Source organism: Syzygium oleosum, unplaced genomic scaffold (assembly GCF_021117445.2).
Source record: "Syzygium oleosum isolate NSW1041296 unplaced genomic scaffold, Sole_v2.1 Sole_v2.30, whole genome shotgun sequence".
In the NCBI taxonomy this organism is placed as follows: Eukaryota; Viridiplantae; Streptophyta; class Magnoliopsida; order Myrtales; family Myrtaceae; genus Syzygium; species Syzygium oleosum.
In genome coordinates, this window is record NW_026607514.1 from 1,616,651 (window position 1) to 1,636,261 (window position 19,611).

Here is a 19,611-nt window from a genome sequence, read left to right on the forward strand (position 1 = left end):
AACTTCTTCTCTTTAGTCTTCCTTGTATAGTCTCTCTTTAGTCTTCAGACTCTTCACTTTGCCAAAATCGAAGAAAAAAACTTCCCACTCGCCCCGTTCGGTGCTCGTCTCTGGCCGCTCGAAGCTCGCGCCACTCGCCGTGCTTGCCGCTTGTGCCCCGTTCGGCGCTCGCCTCTGGCCGTTCGAAGCTCGAGCTGCTTGCCGCTCGTCGCTTGAGCCGCTCGCCGCTCGCCGCTCTCACCTCGGTCGCTGCTCGCCTCACTCGCCGCTCGTCGCTTGCCTCTCTTCGCCCTGCTTTCCGAACACATGTATGTTCTTGATTTATGTTGGATTATTATTTTTCCACTTTTACTTCACGTATCCGGAGCTGGGTTTGTGGGCCTACTCTGGTGCACTCTTCTCACCTTAACTAGAACGAAGAGCTGATCAACGGACAATGTGAAGCTTTTTTTTGAGCTAGAACATGCCTACTTTGACCCCCAGTGAGTTTCTTGGTTCAAAATTTTCTCATTTCTTTCAAAATCTCACTCTTTTCCCGGCTCGCGACCAAACCTCCAACACTTCTCAGGTTTTTACGTTTGCTCACCAAGAGGGTACCCTTGGGGGGGGGGGGATTTTGGGTGCCTTCCCGAATTCCATTTGGGACGCGCGATCTATAGTTGGAAAGATCGTCAGTGTACTTCCACTCTCTAGTTGAAGGTTTTGGCTATTTTTCGCTAGAAATTTGTGAAAAATTCATTTTCTCTCAAAGGGTGAGTCTGGAGTTTATGGGTTGAAGCTGGTTTTTTTTGAGTTGATTATTGGGGTCATCGAGAACTCTCTCAAGTGCATCTTGTCTCCAAAGTTGTATGCTTCAAAAGAATGTGTTTTATTGTGCTTGTCTATTGAATTAATCTAGATTTTGGTCGGTTCTTTTCCACACACCAAGGCTGCCAACTGAGCTGCTTCACCAGCTTTCTGACTTTGTCTGATTTTCAAACTTGTATAGTTGCTAAATTGGCTGATTTAGTTGAGATTTCCGTTCCCCTTCACCAACTTATCCATGGCCAAATTTTGTCTGTTTGTACATCTAATGGTTTCCTTCCACCTTAGCCAGAGATTAGGCTGATTGGGCAGTTGAATAGGATATGGTGGGGCAATGAAGTTGCTAAGCAGCTTCGAATTGTGGCCAACCTCATGACGTTCTTTATAACAGGATAGAAATTCTACAAAAGAGATACACCCAAATTTGACGAGAGGCGAATGTGATTGGCTCTAAATTGACATGACTTACCTATTTTATGATGCATTTGTCATCGCGATTAGAATTGCATAGGATGCACTTGTGAATTTTTACCATTTTGTCCTTATTCTATTGTTTGCTGCATATAGTTTGATGAATAGCTATTTGATGTTGCCACCTCAAAAACGAAACCGTAGCTGATATTTGTTGTTTTGTCAGTGAGTGCAGTGCTGAAGCTTACACGCCGGTACTTAAATATTCAGGTGAACTTGATAAATTTAGATAACATGTCATTTGAAGTGGGGGGATGTCATGAGATCAATCCCATGATGGAATCACCGGGCCATGGATGTAAAGAAGACTTAAAAGAGTCAACCAAGGTATCCACTAATCATCCACCTCTTTGTAAGAAGTGAAAAACAGATAAATCCAAATCCATTGCGTGGGATAATTTTTCGAGAGTCATAGATGAGAAGACCCCAAAAACATGTTTGGTTAAGTGCATTCATTGTGGGAAGGAGTACTCATACACTGTTAATAATGGTACTTCAACAATGTTGAAGCACTTGAAAAGGTGCAACAAGTATACTCCCAATATAGATAAGAGGCAAAAATTGTTTGCACCACGTGATGCAAATGTGCTTGGCAAGGTAAGGGGAGATACCGATGTTGGTATTGATAGTGGGAATGTCTTAACGACATGGAAATTTGATCAAGACCGATCTAGGTACATGCTTGCTCGGATGATCATCGTCGATGAACAACCATTTTCTATAGTTGAGCGTGTTGGGTTTCATGATTTTGTTACTGAGATACAACCTCTCTTCACACATTTGTCACGATTTACAGTGGCTAGGGATTGCATGAAGTTGTATATGAGTGAAAGAAGTTGTTTGAAGACTTTCTTTGGTAAGCTTAGGTCAAGGATTGCACTGACGATCGATACATGGACTTCCATTCAAAATCTGAACTATTTATGTCTTACTGCACATTTTATTGATGAAGACTGGAAATTGCATAAAAGGATCATCAATTTTGTGGTGATACATTGTCACAAGGGTAGGGAGATTGCGAAAATAGTTGAAAAATGCATATATGAATGGGGAATAGAAAAAAAACGTGTCTACAATCACAGTGAATAATGCTAGTGCGAATGATGTTGCCATTAATTATTTGAAAGATAAATTTTCAAGAGATGGGTCATTGGTCTTAGCTGGTGAGGCTTTACACATGAGGTGCACTGCTCATATATTGAACTTCATTGTAAAAGATGGCTTGTTTGAGGTACGTTATTCTATTGCACGTATCCGAAACATTGTTAGATATGTGAGGAGTTCTCCCATGATAGCTAAAGCATTCCAATCTTACATTGAGACTGAAAGAATCACTTACAAGGGTTCGGTTTGTCTAGATGTTGCCACTAGATAGAACTCCATTTATCTCATGTTAGACACGGCCATAAAGTTCAGAAAAGCTTTTGAAATGATGACAGAAGATAATTTGTCTTTCGAAACTGAGCTTAACAATGATTCTCCTAAAAATGAAGATTGGGAAAATGCCATTGTTCTTTCCAAATTTCTGAAACAGTTTTATGATGCTACCAATTAAATGTCAGGGAGTTTATATACTACTTCGAATGATTATTTTGAGAGGATAGCTTTTTTGTATAAATATTTGAAAGATACGAGTAATGCTTTGGATCCTAAGCTTAGAGCTATGGGTATGAAGATGAAGGAGAAGTTTGATAAATACTATGGGAGTTTGGATAAAGTAAACATGATGGTTTTGGTTGCGGTGGCATTAGATCCCACAAAAAAGTTGCATTATGTGAAGTATTGTTATGAGCAAATTTATGATGATGAAGCAAAAATTGATGAGATGTATGATAAGGTGAAGTACATGTTGGAGCGTTTGTATGCATTTTATAAGCAATCTTTTCTTGGTCATGGTCATCGATATTTGGGTAGTCAAAGTATGACTGTTGGTAGTAGCAGTGCTTCCAATACCGATAGAAATGATGGGAGCGATGAGGTTAACATCAAAGTTTGGCGGAAAAACTTTTTCCATCAAAAGAAAAAGGGGCGTGATGACAACAAATCGGAGCTTGAACGGTATCTTGAAGAGGAATCTGAAGATATTCTTGATCTTGACATTTTGATGTGGTGGAAGAGTACTGGTTCGAAATATAAAATCTTATCTTTGATAGCTCGGGATGTTTTGTCTATTCCTGTTACTACCGTTGCTTCAAAGTCAACTTTTAGTACTTCGGGCCATGTGCTTGATGGTTTTCGAAGTTCTTTGACTCCTAGAGTGGTGGAAGCTTTAATTTGTACTCAAGACTGGTTGAGAGCTGCTTGCATGCCTATTAATATTGAAGAGTGCATTGAAAATGCTGAAAAGTTTGAATTGGGTAAGCTTAAATTATGCATATTTCTTTTTACTTGTTAATTCTTTTGTATATCTAATGAACGAATTCTTTTTTTTATATGGATTGTCTTACCGAGGAGATTACCATCAATAAATAGAGCTTGCACATTGAAGTTGAATGGATATAATGGTGAGATGTTCTATCAATAGCACTAATAGTAATTTCAATTTAAAACTTTTGTCAAGTATTAATTATGTGAGTCGTTTGTTTTGTTTCTAGGTGTTCAGAAGTTGAAGTGAATTAACAAGATGTGAAGTTGTGTATTCATGGTTTATATTAAGTGTTTTGAATTTCTTATGGTTTAATTGTATTTCACTAGTAAGTTTCAGCTACACTTTGCTTTTCAGTTTGTGTCAAATGGTAGAAGTTTTTGAAGAGTAGTATTGCAGTTGCTACGATGATTTGCTAGTCAAGTGGTGTGAAGCTCATTTTTTGGTTGATTGGACTCTCCTTGATCGGATGTAGGAAAACGTTTTTGCATATGGTGTTACGAGTATTATTGACAGATGATTACATGGACTTCCCATCTTGTCCCATATTTCTATGAGCGGTCTTAATCGTTTTTATGTTTTCTTGCTTTTAGCATGTGTGAAATTTCTATTGTTGCCTTATCTTAAATTTGTTAAATAGGTACTGGTATTTATAGTTTGGTTGTACAACGCCGCATTGTCGATGGATATGTAATTTGAAATAGTAGGTTTGCCTTTTCAAGGAGTACAAAAAATGAAACAAAAAAATTATCGGTTGGTCCCAGGTTGACCCTGGAACCGGACCGAACCCATTGGGTCGGTCCGGTCCTCGGTCCCAGGCTCAATTGGGTCGGTCCTCGGTCCAAAAAATTGAGGACCAACACTGTGCGGGTTGGTCCTAGGGTTAGGGAGTGGACCGGCCCAACTCGGACCATGCTCACCCCTAGTAGCCATACCTACAAATTTAAAAATAATAAAGAGTGAGTCACAATTCAGTAAGTAAATTCACTAAACTTCGGTTAAGGGGAACCCTCGCCATTGAATAAAAGATCAACCATTACTGTTTCACTTGTCGATGGTAGATCAATAGCAAGAGTGCACTTTACCTTGCCTATGTACTAATCATATCACGCGCATCAACCAAGAGAACATCAAGTATGGTATTTCAAAGTTGCATACAAAGATCAGCACATGGGATTCATTGTTTCTTAACGGAAATCCATCGGTTCTTTTGGAATTCACCGGGCATCCGAAATCAATCCGGCATCTGGAATCCACCAGGCATCCGAAATTCATCGGGCATCCGAAATCCATCGGGCAACGTCTCGAAATCCATCAGTGACGGCTTTGAGTCCCTCGTGTGATCATGCAACAAGTATCAAGCAATCCGGTTTCTTATCTTGTTGATGTTATTCCATGCATTCAAGGCTCGAAGGCGTGCTGTGCTTGTGTACTTTATGACCTATAAGGCAAATACCTAACATGCCGAGCGCGGTCTAGGGCTCGTGGCTCAGTTCACCATGCTGAACGCCGGCTTGGAGCCAAGCTTAGCCCGGGTCTATGTGCCTCAACATATACCCGCAACCAAGCCAGACTCGATCCGTCACGCCACAACACGTGTAAAGACCATACGATGCCCCTTTTCGTGACTCGGTTGTGTCTTGACTCATGGCCATGATGCAAGAACAAACAACACCCATACAAGCATAAATCACTATAAATAAGGTCATCACTCAAGCCCAACTACGCAATACAATATCCTAACCAAGGAGTAGGGAATTCACTTACTACTAATGTTAAGAAGTGATTCTAAAGGGGTGTTCGGTGATGGTGAAAGGGGCAGATTAGAGAGAGGCCGAGAGAGTGATAGGGAGAGAAAGGACATGCAAGGTTGAAGGAAAGAAGAGAATGTAATGGTGGCCCTTCTATTTATAGCCCAAGCCCTAATGATGATCTTGCCAAATGGACCAATTATTGATATCAAGTTGGCGCTTACTAATGGAGGGGAAATCTTGCAAAATCCTAGGCTTAATTATTGTTGGCTCAATTGTCTAATAAATGTCCTACTTGTTCTCCAAGTCTCTCATTGGATCATTATGCCCTATGTTTAAGGTATGTGAATCATCTCATGTATTAATTGCCAAGAGGACACCTAAGCTCCTAATGATGGCTCTCCAATAATTTCTATTGACTTAGTCTCCTCTTTGTATTGTTCTCCAAGTTCCTTGCGTGTGGATTGTCTTGTCCCTCTAGAATTCTCAAGAACACCTCAATAATTGGCTAGAGACAACTTAGAAGATAAGATCTTCACTAATGATTAGCCTCCAATTATTGACCTAAGGTTGACTTGGTCTACTTGGCTTCTTATTTCCCAAATTTGGGCGTGTGATACTTAGGGTGCGAATGGTAACCATTCTGCTCCGTAAATCAAATTCTTGCCGTAAATTGATTTGAATTCTTGCGTAAATTAATTTCGGAGGAGAAATATGTTTGGTAAAACATGACTAATTATGCTCAGTAAATTGATTTACGGAACGTAATCTGTTTTGATTTGTTGATTTTTTTGCACCTAACAAAATTTAAATTTTACTCAAAGTGGGTGGCCACATGTATTATAAGCCATTCTGTAAAGTTTTGAAATTTTTGATTTTTTTTAATTTTTTTTGGGCACCTAAAAAAATTTAAATTTCACTCAAAGTGGGTGGCCACAGGTATTCTAAGCCATTTTGTGAAGTTTTGGATTTTTTTATTTTTTTGGGCACCTCAAAAAATTTAAATTTTACTCAAAGTGGGTGGCTACAGATATTATAAGCCATTCTGTGAAGTTTTGAAATTTTTTATTTTCTATTTATTATTTTTGGCACCTCAAAAAATTTAAATTTCACTCAAAATGGGTGGCCACGGGTATTTTAAGCCATTTTGTGAAGTTTTGAAAATTTTTATTTTTTTTGGGCACCTCAAAAAATTTAAATTTCACTCAAAGTGGGTGGCCACGGGTATTTTAAGCCATTCTGTGAAATTTTGAAATTTTTGATTTTTTGATTTTTTTTGGCACCTCAAAAAATTTAAATTTCACTCAAAGTGGATGGCCAAAGGTATTCTAAGCCATTTTGTGAAATTTTGAAATTTTTGATTTTTTGAAATTTTTTATTTCTTGTAAAAAAGGAAATTTGGGCTAGAATGCATTCTGGAAGAGAGAAGCTACAAAAAGTAGCTTTCTTTTTTGGGCCAAAACTCATTCGGAAGCAAAAATTCATTCTAGAGCAAAAAAGAATGAAGTTTTACCAAACGCGTTTTTATTCCAAAATGCAAAATTGCTCCAGAATGCATTCCAAAATTATTTTAACAAACGCATTTTTGTTCCGGAATGCATTCTGGAGCAGAATTTCTGCTCCAGAATGGATTCCATGCGCGCCCTTATTCTTGCCCTTCAAGAACACTCAATAATTCACCAAGGACAACTAACTTATGACTCACCTTTTTCATTAAGCACATCCTCCAAAACTTATTATGATACTAGTAGAGGTGAGCTAAGTAAGTGGAAATTTTATGTATCTAAAAACGATTGACCATCCTATTCGGACCGAGATTTGGTGTAAACATATGTCCAGGCATGACCGGACATAATCGAGCCAAAGTCTGGGTTGAACGGCGCAAGGTCGGACCAGCCGGACTGACCAGGCACATGGCCGGTTCGGTCGGCCCTGACCGAGCATGGGGCTTGGCACAATCAATGGGCCAAACAGACGGTATAAGGCCAGCTGCATGGGCACAATACCGAGCCGAATGGTCGGTGTGACGAGTGCATAGCTGAGCCACACAAGCAAGGGGCCAGCACACGGGCTAATACTTGCGTTGATACACGGCTAGGTCTGGGCCGGAACTAATAGGCACATGGCCTAGCACAAGCGCCAGGCACGGTGACTGGCACACGGCCATGCACGGGTCCGGCTTGTGGCCTGACTGACGGGCTCATGGCTGGTCCATGGTCGGGCACAAGGCCTGGCTTGCACGGCTGGTACAAAGCCTGGTCTGCGACCAAGCTACAAGACTCTTGGCCTGGCACATGGCCTGTCCATGGCCTACCCAACTCAACGCAACGATCCATGACTGATTCGCGATCGGTCCACGTTCGAGTATCAATGATCCATGGTCGATCCTCGGTTATCATGTAGTCTCGTGGAATCGAACATGATGGGATTGGTCCATGGTGCTCGTGATCGGCGCATGATTGAGCAGAATCACTCGCGAATGACTCATGTCCGCGCGGCATCCATCCATGGCCGTCTGGGATCGTTTCATTGTCGACCCTTATGGCCGAGCGATCGATCCATGGTCAAATCGCTCTAATCAACTTGCGTGATTGGGGAGTCGTTTTACGGCTGATCCTTCGATTACCCGTTCCGACCATACCTACTGATCCATGACTGACCCTCGGTTCGGTCTGTACACCAATTCCTTGGCCATTTCCCTTGGTCGATTCGGGATCCAAATCGCGGATGTCACAATTTCACTTACCAAACACAATTTGCATTTTAGAAAACTCATTCAACTTAAAGTCCTTTACATTTTGTCAAAGACTTTCCTCCAAAGTGTTTCCAAACGCAGCCTAAATCCCCTCCCAAAAACCCTCAATTTCTAGTAAATTACCTCCGACCAACAAGTCCACGAAGCACACCACCAACGTCCCCCACCAGCAATAACTCTCGTCTACCGTCTCTCCATTAGTGTGGCAACTTCGTCCAGCTCATGCTTGCTTCAGAGGGTATGTTACTCCCCGGCGTGGTGACTTCCTCGGATTCATGCACGCTTCAAAGCGGGGAGAATTGTCCAAAAAGTCCTAAAACCAATAGTAAGACAATTGATTCAGTTTTAAATTTTTTAATTGGACAACTAGTTCTAAACCTTTTGAGGATTTTCCAATATAATCATTATGGCCAATTTTAGACAGAAATTGCTTGTGTGGTATCCGGCCGTGGTATGCCCAACGCTGACATAGATGACTTTTGTAATTTTTCTTATTTGATTTTTTTCCTATTCTTTTCTTTCTTATCTTTTTTTTTCCACTGTTTATCTTCCTGGAAGGGACAGCGGGGGTTGCTGGGGCCTAGATGACGGTTGGCAAGGGTCGCCGGCCATAGGAGAGGGCCATGAAGATCTTTCCTTTTCGTTATTTTCTCTCCTTTTTTTTCCCACTGTTCATCTTCCCAAAAGGGCCAACAAGGTCACCAGGGTCTCGACGATAGCCAGAAAGATTTGATTGGAAATCGTCAAGAATGTTTAGGACTAAATTGGCCAAATTGAAAAGTTTAAGATTGAATTGTCCGCCATACAATAGGTTTAGTGCTTGTTGAACATTTATCCTTTAAAGAAAGTGACCTTAAGCTTGTTCTTTCAATAATCATATTCAATGAACAGGCCACATCATGTGTTCACCTAGAGAAGGTTGTACGATAAGAATCAAATCTTAGTATGAATGATGATGCAATAACCATAATAAAGTTAATGACCTAGCGTGTGATTGAATCCTTAAAAATAGGGAGCATTGATCTCATTCGTAGCAAGAAAATAAAAGTGAAATTGGTAACATGACAAAGTCCTTATTAACTTTTGTCCAATGCATATTGTACACTTGCAACTCGAATTGATTCAATTAAAGTTGAGTATTTTTTTCTACTATTCATCTCCCGAAAGGGTCTATGGGCGTCACCGGGGTCTCGGTGATGGCCAGAAGGACTACATTGGGAAATGGTTAAAATGTCTAAGACTAAATTAGCTAAACTAAAAAAGTAGGACTAAATTGGCCGCTGAATATTTATGACTTTTAGACAATTATGCCTCATAAAAAGTGTTTGCCATAAATAGTTAAACTTGATCTTTCAATAATTATATTTAATGAACATGCCACTTCATGTGTTCACCTATAGAAGGTTGTAAGACATTAATGAGATTATGGTATGAATGATGATGCAATTGCCATAAAAAGTTAATGATGTAATGTGTAATTAAATACTTAAAGATAAGGAGCATTGATATCATTCGTAGCAAGAATGAAAGTGAAATTGGTAACACTATAAAGTCCTTATTAACTTTTATCCAATACTCATTGTACACTTGTAATCTGAGTTGATTGAATCAAAGTGAACTTTCTGTATTTCTTTGCCACATTTCATCTTCCCGAAAGGGCCGATGGAGGACGTCGGGGTTTCGGTAATGACCGGAAAGACTACATTGGAAGATCGTCAAAAGGTTTAGGACTAAATTGACCAAGTTATAAAGTTTAAGATTGAATTGGCTTATGAACAATAGGTTTAGGACTTTTTCGATAATTATCCCCCAAAGAAAGTGTCCGCCAAAAGTAGTTAAACTTGTTTTTTCAGTATTCATATTCGATGAATAGGCCACATCATCTGTTCATCTATTGAACGTTGTAAAACAAAAATGCAATTATGGTACGAATTATAATGCAATTGCCATAATAAAGTTAATGAAATAATGTGTGATTGAATCCTTAATGATAGGGAGCATTGATCTCATTTGTTAGCAAGACAAATGAAAGTGAAATTGATAACATGAGAAAGTCCTTATTAACTTTTGTCCAATGTGTATTGGACACTTATAATCTGATTTGATTAGATTTAACTTTCTTCATTTTCTTTATCTTTTTCCGTTGTTCATCTTCCCGGAAGAGACGGTGCAGGTTCCCGAGGTCTTGGCGACGAATGGAAGGGCGACATTGGAAAATCGTGAAAAGATTTAGAACTGAATTGGCCAAATTAAAAAGTTGAAGACTGAATTGACCATCGTACAATAAGTTTTAGGATCTTTTGGACAATCATTCCTCAAAGGAAGTGTCCGCCGGAAGTAGTTAAACTTGCTCTTTCAATAATCATATTCAATGAAAAGGCCACACCATGTGTTCATCTATAGAAGGTTGTAAGATTCCTCTTCACGATGATGAATGATGCTCATGACTTGGTTTGTCCTCTCACTAATCGCATTATTTATATCCACTAAACTATTGAAAGATATTCAAGTCAGGCGGTCGATTGGCATGAGTCTTTATTGATGAGGACTTTATCTAATTTCAACTGCGTGTCCATTCATGAGGATGATTAGTGAGAAAGAATTGGCTTTTTCTCTCGATAATTGCCTTAACTTTATTCGGCGACAAGCAGAACATAGTCATCACCAGTACTAAATTTTCTAAACCTGGAACATACTTTATAAATGTTAGTCACCATCATTGAACCTAGTCAGTCATGCTAATGTGGCAAGTTCCGTAAACTTAGGAGGTTCTCCTGCACAAGCTTGGTATTTATACAGCTAGTTGATGGTGGTGAATAAGAGGTTGCAATTCGAACCAGCAAATACAAATAATATTCCTTGGCCCAAAAAAAAATACGTATGGAAAGCAAATCCTATCCTTGCTTTCAACCTTAAATTATTTGCTAAAAATCTCGCCAAAGACCCAGAGGTATTGTACAAATTGCTATTGCATGTTGAAGTCAATGGGTAGAGATGTCAAATGTCAATATAATCTCAGCGAAACATCTCACATCTTCTAGAAGATGTTCTCTTACGTATTGTAGTCGAAATACGAACCTTGTAATTATAAGCCAAAGCTTTGTTTCTTTAAAGCTTAAATTAAAAATAATTTAAGTTACATGTACCTTAAAAATATTAAGTCATTTAAGTGTTCACCTAACGATCTTCTCAGCTTGGTGATACTAATCAGAAATATTTCATGCTAGATTTGTTAGGATTGATTTATAAAATTAATATGTAAAATGAAGTATCAGTCTGTTATTAATTTGTAAATATGACCCACTTATTTTAAATGATCACTTATAATCTGACATGTCACTTTATAAATCAATTTCGTGAAATCCATTTTGGTTAGTCCAGCACTACTCTAGCAATATATATTATATATATATGGAAAATAAGAATGTGACAGCACCATTGCTCCTAGGAGAGGAACGGTGCTGCCTCCACCACATATTTTCTCAAAGAAACCAAACAATTGAGAAAATTGTCAATCCCACTTGATGGGATTGGTAGCCTACCAAGAGGGATTTTTCAAATCAGAAAATTTAATAAATCAACCAAAACAAAAATAATGAAATAGAAAAGACACTTACTAGAAACATCATCAAATAAATATTTTTACATTCAATGTAAAAAGAACAGTTTAAACATTTCTATTGTAAGACAAAACAAATGTAGGATTTCTATTAACAACATCACCAATGTATAACATTTTTCACACTTGCAGTCGTGAGAGAAACATATCCATCATTTAACAAAATAAACAACATTTTCAAAATTTAAACTCGAAAGCTTAGAAGAAAAACAAAATGAGCTAGCATCATTTCACCTGCTCAGTTGAATTTGCTTAGAGGCAAATTCTGGCGAAATAGTTGCATATTGATTATTATGATATATTTGATATTGAGAAAATAACACAAATGATCTCTTGAACTTTGATCTAATATATAATGTCGTCTTTGGACTTCTAATTTTTTCAATATGGTCCTTGAACTATTAGTAAATGTTCAATTTAGTCTCCAAAATATATAAAAATATCCAAAGTTGTCCTTCCATTAATTCAAGTCAATAGAATCTGCTAATGTGGCTTCCAATCCATTAAGTTTGAACATTAGACAACAAAAAAAAAGTTACACCTAGATTATCGAAGTAAGATATTTATCTCAAATCAGGATATAATAATTTTACGTCCTCAGTAATGATGGGCATGTTAATGTCCTAATTTTTCTTATATATTTCTAAAGTAGATGGATAAAAAGATGGAACATGTTGACCCATCATTTTTTAAAGTCAAACTCAGTATATAATAATTCACGTCATCAAATAACGTCCAATTTGTTATTTGAGCAAATGGAATGACTATATTGAATATTTACTAATAGTTCGGGAATCACACTGAACAAATTTAAAATCCAGGACCGACATTGCATATTGGGTCAAAATTTATGGGGCATTTATTTCGGTTTCCCCTAGATATTCAATTTCAAGATTTGTTGAATAAATTTATGTTGTTATTATTTGGTTTTTGAGTAATATCTACCGTTTGCAAGCGGCGGTTCCATTTGTTATGGACTGACGGATCTCATTGCCGGCTGCCCATCTCTTTACAAATTCAAACATGCGGCCGCCAAAGCTCCGTCAAAAATTAAGATAAGGGCATCGCCATATGCTAGTCGGACCCTATAAATATCCACATTCACAGCAAGCTCTTGAGTCAACAAGACGACCCCTTTCATTATCACCCCCACCATCATGCCCAAAAATCAACTTCAGTCGGGCGAAAACCAAACAAAAATGGAGAATCACAGCTTGCTATTCTTGTTCACAACCTCTCTAATAATCATCGCACTCACTCACAAGCTCTTGCGCAGATTAATCAAAAGAACGCCCAAAAAGAACCACCCTCCAAGCCCACCTTCCCTCCCCGTCATCGGCCACCTCCACCACCTCAAGCAGCCCATCCCCGAGACCCTCCTCGCCCTCTCCCGTGCCTACGGCCCCGTCCTCTCCCTCCGCTTCGGCGCCCGCCCCGTCGTCGTCGTCTCCTCTGCGTCCATTGCCGAGGAATGCTTCACCCAGAACGACATTGTCCTTGCGAACCGACCCCAGTCCATCGTGAATAAGCATATTGGGTACAACTACACCACCCTAATGGCTGCCCCCTACAGCGATCACTGGCGCAACCTCCGCCGCATCTGCGCTGTCGAGATCTTCTCCTCGCGCTGCCTCAACATGTCGCTCGGCATCCGTAAGGATGAGGTCAAGCGCCTCCTGAGGAAGCTGCTCTTGTGCCAAAGCGGCGGCGGCTTCGCGAGGGTGGAGCCAAGGGCGGCGCTGACGGAGCTGACGTTCAACGTGATCATGAGGATGTTGGCGGGGAAGAGGTACTGCGGGGAGGACTTGAGCGACGTGGAGGAGGTGGTGAAGTTCAGGGACATCATCCGGGAGCTCGTGAGGTTCTCGGGGATCTCATACGCGGGGGACTACCTGCCTCCACTGAGGTGGATCGACTACGATGGGTTCCTGAAGAGGATGTTCAAGATTGGGAAGAAGACGGATGGGTTCTTGCAGGGGCTGATCGACGAGCACCGGAAGAAGAAGGAGAGTGAGGAGGAGAAGAAGAGCATGATCGATCACTTACTGGTGGAGCAGGCGTCGCAGCCGGAGTATTACACGGACGAGATCATCAAGGGGTTCGTGCTGGTGAGTTTTTCTTTTCATGTCTGGGGAGGTTTTTCGGTTGGTTTGGGTGGTTGCCTGTTTGATCTCTTTTGTTCTTTCTCGGGTTCTACTTGTTGATGGGCTGCGCGTGATTTGAGCGTGGTGCTCTAGATTGATAAAGTTGTGTTTTGAAACATGCTATTTTCCTATACATTCTGCATAGTGTATCGGTATTCATGTCACGAAAAATTAAAAGTAGATAGTTCTCGAGTCTTATGTGCCAATTCAGTTCAGAACTAAAGAATTTGTGTTTTGTAAGATAATACTAAACCATTCATATGTCGATTTGGCTATTCAATTCACAGCACGGCTTTCATAAATTGCTACGGGATGGACCTACTTTTCGAATTTTCCTTACATAAATCAAATCTTCTTCCATTATTTTTGTAATCTCAAGTATTTTAAGCTGAACGATATAGGTCTAGGTAGAATCAATATTCCGAAATTTTCGATCCTATACTTAATCTAGATCTGCAGCTTCTAGATTATTATGATCGGCCCTTTCGCAAATTTGTTTTAATTTCCATTTTAGCGATTCTCCTTGTAAGTTGGTAATTTTTTAATAACAATATTTGGGCTGAATAATAGTTTTTGGGCCACTATAAGAGTAACAGTATGCTGTGAGCAACAAATTTTTGAATAAATTGACCCAACAATAATTTATAATTATTTATTATTTATTATTTTGTGGTCCATAACATGTTAATCTCACAGTGAATTCAGGACTGTCATTTAATCATTTCTCTTCAAGAATCAACCGTTGCTTAAATGGGAACCTTACCAAAGTTATGATGAAAATTAGGATTTTTATATACTACACAACCTGTGGTACTTTTTTGTTACATAATCTACCTCCTTTATTGTTGATATGCATATTTAACTATTTGAAGAAGATATGGATAGTTGTAGTTTGGAAAATTAACTAATATCCAAATCACTGGCAATGGATGAAAATTGACTAAAATATGAGTTACACAATCCAAGAAGTCCCGATCAGGTGTATTTTGCTATGCTTCTTTGTGAGCCTCAAGGAAGACTTGAATTTAATGTCACGATTTTAAATAAGCAGATTCTACTGATTGCTGGAACTGATGCACAATCTATCACAATTGAGTGGGCGCTCAACAATTTGCTCAACCATCCCAACATCTTAGAAAAGGCAAAAACAGAGATCGACACACATTGTCAGGATCGTTTGGTCGACGAATCGGATCTCTTGAAGCTACCTTATATTAAAAACATTATCTCTGAGACGCTTCGCTTACACCCACCTGCGCCGTTTCTGATACCCCACTACTCATCGGATGAGTGCATAGTAGGAGGCTACGGTGTGCCCCGTGGTGCAATGGTGCTGATTAATGCTTGGGCCATTCACCGAGACCCCGAACAGTGGCCTGATCCCATGGCCTTCAAGCCGGAAAGGTTTGAAAGTGGTGATGGCCAAATGAATAGGTTGATGTTGCCTTTTGGGATGGGGAGGAGAGCATGCCCCGGTGCACCTTTGGCTCATAAAGTGGTGGGCTTGACTTTGGCTTCGCTCATTCAATGCTTTGAATGGAAGAGGATTGGTGAAGAGGAAGTTGACATGGGGGAGGCTGAAGGTCTAACAATGCCCAAAGAAAAGCCATTGGAAGCTTTGTGCAAAGCCCGAGAAATGACGAATAGAGTTCTCTTTTAATCATCTAATGATATATGAGGGTGGCCCATTTACGTTGTAGTTTTGAATAACAAGGGTGGCCCATTTACGTTGTAGCCATAACAGGTTGGTTTTGATGATGTAATCGTGTGCTAGCGTTGAATGCTTTTGTTTCAGTTCATAAGCGCAGCTAAAGAAATATGCATATTTGGTGGACATTGCAGGCCCTTTTTTCAACGACTTTGGAGAGAGGTAGTCTCTTTAACGAAATTAGACATAGGTGAATGTTCGCACTCCAATATTGGCGAAAAAATCAATCGAGTCCCAAACCCGTCTTCTAAACCATGCAGTCAAAATCCTTCTTCTAGAGAATGCCAACGTGGCAGCAGAAAATTATATAAGTGGCAACCCTAAAGATGGTGACGATACGAGACCGAGAAGTGATATTACATTTTTTAGGTCCAATCATACTGCCTGAAAAGTTTTTAGGACTTAATTGCATTCCACACATGGAGCTCAAAGATTATATGAATTGATGAACACATGTTCGAGATAAAAGATAAAGTAATAGGCCGTTTGGTTTTGTTTACTTTTTCTGTTCTTGAAAGTAAAATATTAGTTTTTCAAGTGAAAACACCATTTGAATTGCTATAGACACAATCAATTATTTTTAAAACAAAAGTCAACATAATCCATTATCTTGAAATAAAATAAAGTGTTTTTTTTCCATAAGTTGAAACTTCTTCACAAAAACATGCATGGGAGGTTTTACTGCCTTTGAATTTTTCTGTGAGTGATGAAATTACAAATTTAATAACAGTCGGATATCATTACCATCAGTATAGATCTCTATATCATTACCATCAGTATAGATCTCTCTCATATCATGTAATGAGAGCTATTGACATCTTTGAAATCAAGCTCGAATTTAAGCAAAATCAAGTTCTCCAAGCTCTTAGATATACATGCTTATCAAGTCACTCTCATTGGTTGTTCAAAGCACCACGTAATTCCACTAAAGCAAGAGAAGGGGTGAATATGAAGCCACGACTCCTTCATCAAATCAGCTTCTTACATTATTCTAAAGAAGTCACCCATCAGCCCATTATAATAATAATAATATATCAACCAAAAATTAGTAATGACTTGTGTTGGTTTTCCTCATCTAGGGGACATCACTTAACACCTGATTAATTTAACAAGATTCTAATCACAAGAAAATACGTGTATTCTGTTCCTTTCATTGTTTGATTGATTGCTTTGCGAAATATCTTTTTTCCATTTGGATACGTTTCCAACCGATGAATTGCAATGATCTTTAACTACAATTATTGTTCTCAATTCATCTAGTTATCTAGAAGAATTAATTCCGATTGGATCTCCACAGCTGACATTCTTTACCGGTCATGCCCATCGGTCATCGTAGCATCTGCTTCTTGCCTTGTCGATACCCAACATGTTCTATACTCTTAATCCACATTGATTTCCTATAGTCAATGACTCTATTTATCATAACTTCATGACTCGGACAATGAGATCACGCCAGTTATAACTCGTGGGGACAATGATATCTTATTCTACGAGCAAACTTTTCTGTGACTAGCTCCTAAAAGCACTACTTCCCAGTTTTGCTATATATGTTGTACATCAATCATTTTGTGTACCTCAATTGGTGGCTGGGAAAAACATAGCAGACCAATCTTGCTCATCCTGTCCAAACTCTTCCTAAATTCAAACCTGAGGATGGAACTTTCTCCATCCTCCACCTTCTTTCCTCTGGCTCTCCTCCTCCTCATCACTCTCAAACTCTTGTCGCAATGGCTAAACCGACCCAAGAACCTCCCGCCAAGTCCACCTACCATCCCCATAATCGGCCACCTCCACCTCTTGAAATTCCCCCTCCACCGCACCCTCCACGCCCTCTCCCAAATTTACGGCCCCATCCTCTCCCTCCGCTTTGGCTCCCGCCGGGTGGTCGTCATCTCGTCAGCGGAAGCCGCTGAGGAGTGCTTCACTGCAAACGACATCGTCCTCGCCAACCGCCCCGACCTTCTTATGAACAAGCACCTAGCCTACAACTCCACCACCGTCCTCGCGTCCCCTTACGGCAACCACTGGCGCAACCTCCGCCGCATCTGCACCCTTGAGATCTTCTCCCCCACCCGCCTTAACAGCTTCTTGCCCATCCGGAGGGACGAAATCAAGCGGCTTCTCCTAAAACTCCACAAGACCTCATCCGGCGATCAAGCGCCTGATGAGGGCTTCACAAAGGTGGAGCTGAAATCGATGATCTCAGAGCTTACGTTCAACATCATATTGCGGATGGTCGCTGGGAAGAGATACTACGGCGACGACGTGAGCAACATCAAGGAGGCAGCGTCCTTCCAGGAAATACTGAAGGAGATCTTGAGGTACAGCGGGGCTTCAAATCCGGGGGACTTCTTGGGGGTTTTGAGTTGGGTCTATAGGGGTTTCGAGAAGAGAGTGTTGAGGCTGAGCAAGAGAACGGACGAGTTCTTGCAAAATTTGATTGAAGAACACCGAGAAAGTTATAAAAATGGTGTTTGTGGTGGTTCAGAGAGCAAGAACACTATGGTGGATCATTTGCTGTCGTTGCAGGAGTCACAACCGGAGGATTACACTGACCAGATTATTAAAGGGCTTATTCTGGTACGGCTTGTGGCTTTCAATACAAAAATCTATTTGAAAGGGAAAGAGAACGAAGTATATCTCCATTACAATTTGTCCATTAATTTGGATTTGTCACTTCTAATAATAGTTTTCTAAAATAAGTTAAAATAAAATACCAAATAGAAGGGCGGTTTGCCAACATTCAAATGCACTACAGTCAACATTAAAATGCACATCGAGTCCCAAATCTTTTCCTTTTATAAGAGTATAAGTCAAAATTTGGAGGCCACAGCTAGAATAGATTCATATCAATAATTTATCTCTTACTTTCTTTCTCTCTGCGATACACAGGTTATGATTTTAGCGGGTACCGACACTTCAGCCGTGACACTTGAATGGGCAATGTCGGAGTTACTCAATCATCCTTGTGCTTTGAAGAAAGTTGCGCAGGAGTTGGATAATGTAATTGGCGAGCAACAATTGATAGACGAAGCCGACACAGCAAAGCTTCCCTATCTCCACAGCATTATATCCGAAACACTGCGATTACATCCATCAGTTCCACTTCTTGCACCACACATGTCCTCCGAGGATTGCTCAATAGGTGGATACGATGTTCCTCATCTCACCATTGTACTAGTCAATGCATGGGCCATCCACAGGGACCCGAAATTGTGGGATGACCCGACTAGTTTTAAGCCAGAGAGGTTTGAAAATGGTGAAGTTGGTCCCTACAAGTTCTTGCCGTTCGGGCGCGGAAGGCGGGCATGTCCTGGAGCGGGCTTAGCTCAACGGATCGTGAGCTTAGGTTTAAGCTCTTTGGTTCAGTGTTTTGAATGGAAGAGAGTCAGCCAGGAATTAGTGGACATGACTGAAGGAAGAGGCGCAACTATGCCTAAGGTGGTGCCCTTGGAGGCAATGTGCAAACCTCGTACGATCATGGCCAAGATTATCGATTAGTGAGTAACGATGGACACGTTGATTTTCCTACTGTTTATGTTTTTACCAATCCTGAAATGTAACGAAACTTGATAGATGTAAACTTTAATCAAATAATGTTGTGTTGTGAGAATTGTGTATAAAATTAATGTGTGGAGCGACGTGGTAAGCTGTTATTAATTATTTAACAAAGTTCATTTGTTCATTTGATCGCTTACGATTTGTTACAACGCTTAGTATACCACTTCAATTATGAAGCATTACTCATAAAAGATACATATCCTGCAAAATGTCAAGGTTAATTACTCTACACTTAGTCACCAATCAAGTTGTTGATTGGATTGAAGAGGGCGACGAAGCTTTAGGACTTGTTCTCAGAACATTACTGCTGGCCAGAACTCTCTTTTTCCTCTCTCTCTCTTTTTCCCAGCTAAAAAGGAACATCAAGGAACTCTCCAACAACTTTTGTCACTGGAGATTGTTCAATTATGTGGCAGTCTTTGTGCTTACAATA

At 40.0% G+C, this 19,611-nt stretch overlaps 2 protein-coding genes across 2 annotated transcripts; both read left to right on the forward strand.

Annotated features, from left to right (window-relative positions):
• The first annotated feature begins 12,919 nt into the window (after nucleotides 1–12,919).
• Nucleotides 12,920–15,569, forward strand: LOC115669321 (cytochrome P450 81E8-like). The gene is made up of 2 exons (XM_030590554.2): nucleotides 12,920–13,873; nucleotides 14,961–15,569. Exons 1-2 carry the CDS (start codon nucleotides 12,923–12,925, stop codon nucleotides 15,567–15,569), a joined length of 1,560 nt encoding a protein of 519 aa, XP_030446414.2. The 5' UTR covers nucleotides 12,920–12,922.
• Nucleotides 15,570–17,078: 1,509 nt separating this feature from the next.
• LOC130135257 (cytochrome P450 81Q32-like) lies at nucleotides 17,079–19,252 on the forward strand. Its single transcript, XM_056303964.1, has 2 exons — nucleotides 17,079–18,197; nucleotides 18,510–19,252. The coding sequence occupies exons 1-2, from the start codon at nucleotides 17,271–17,273 to the stop codon at nucleotides 19,116–19,118; spliced, it is 1,536 nt and encodes a 511-aa protein (XP_056159939.1). The 5' UTR covers nucleotides 17,079–17,270; the 3' UTR covers nucleotides 19,119–19,252.
• The last annotated feature ends 359 nt before the right edge of the window (nucleotides 19,253–19,611 follow it).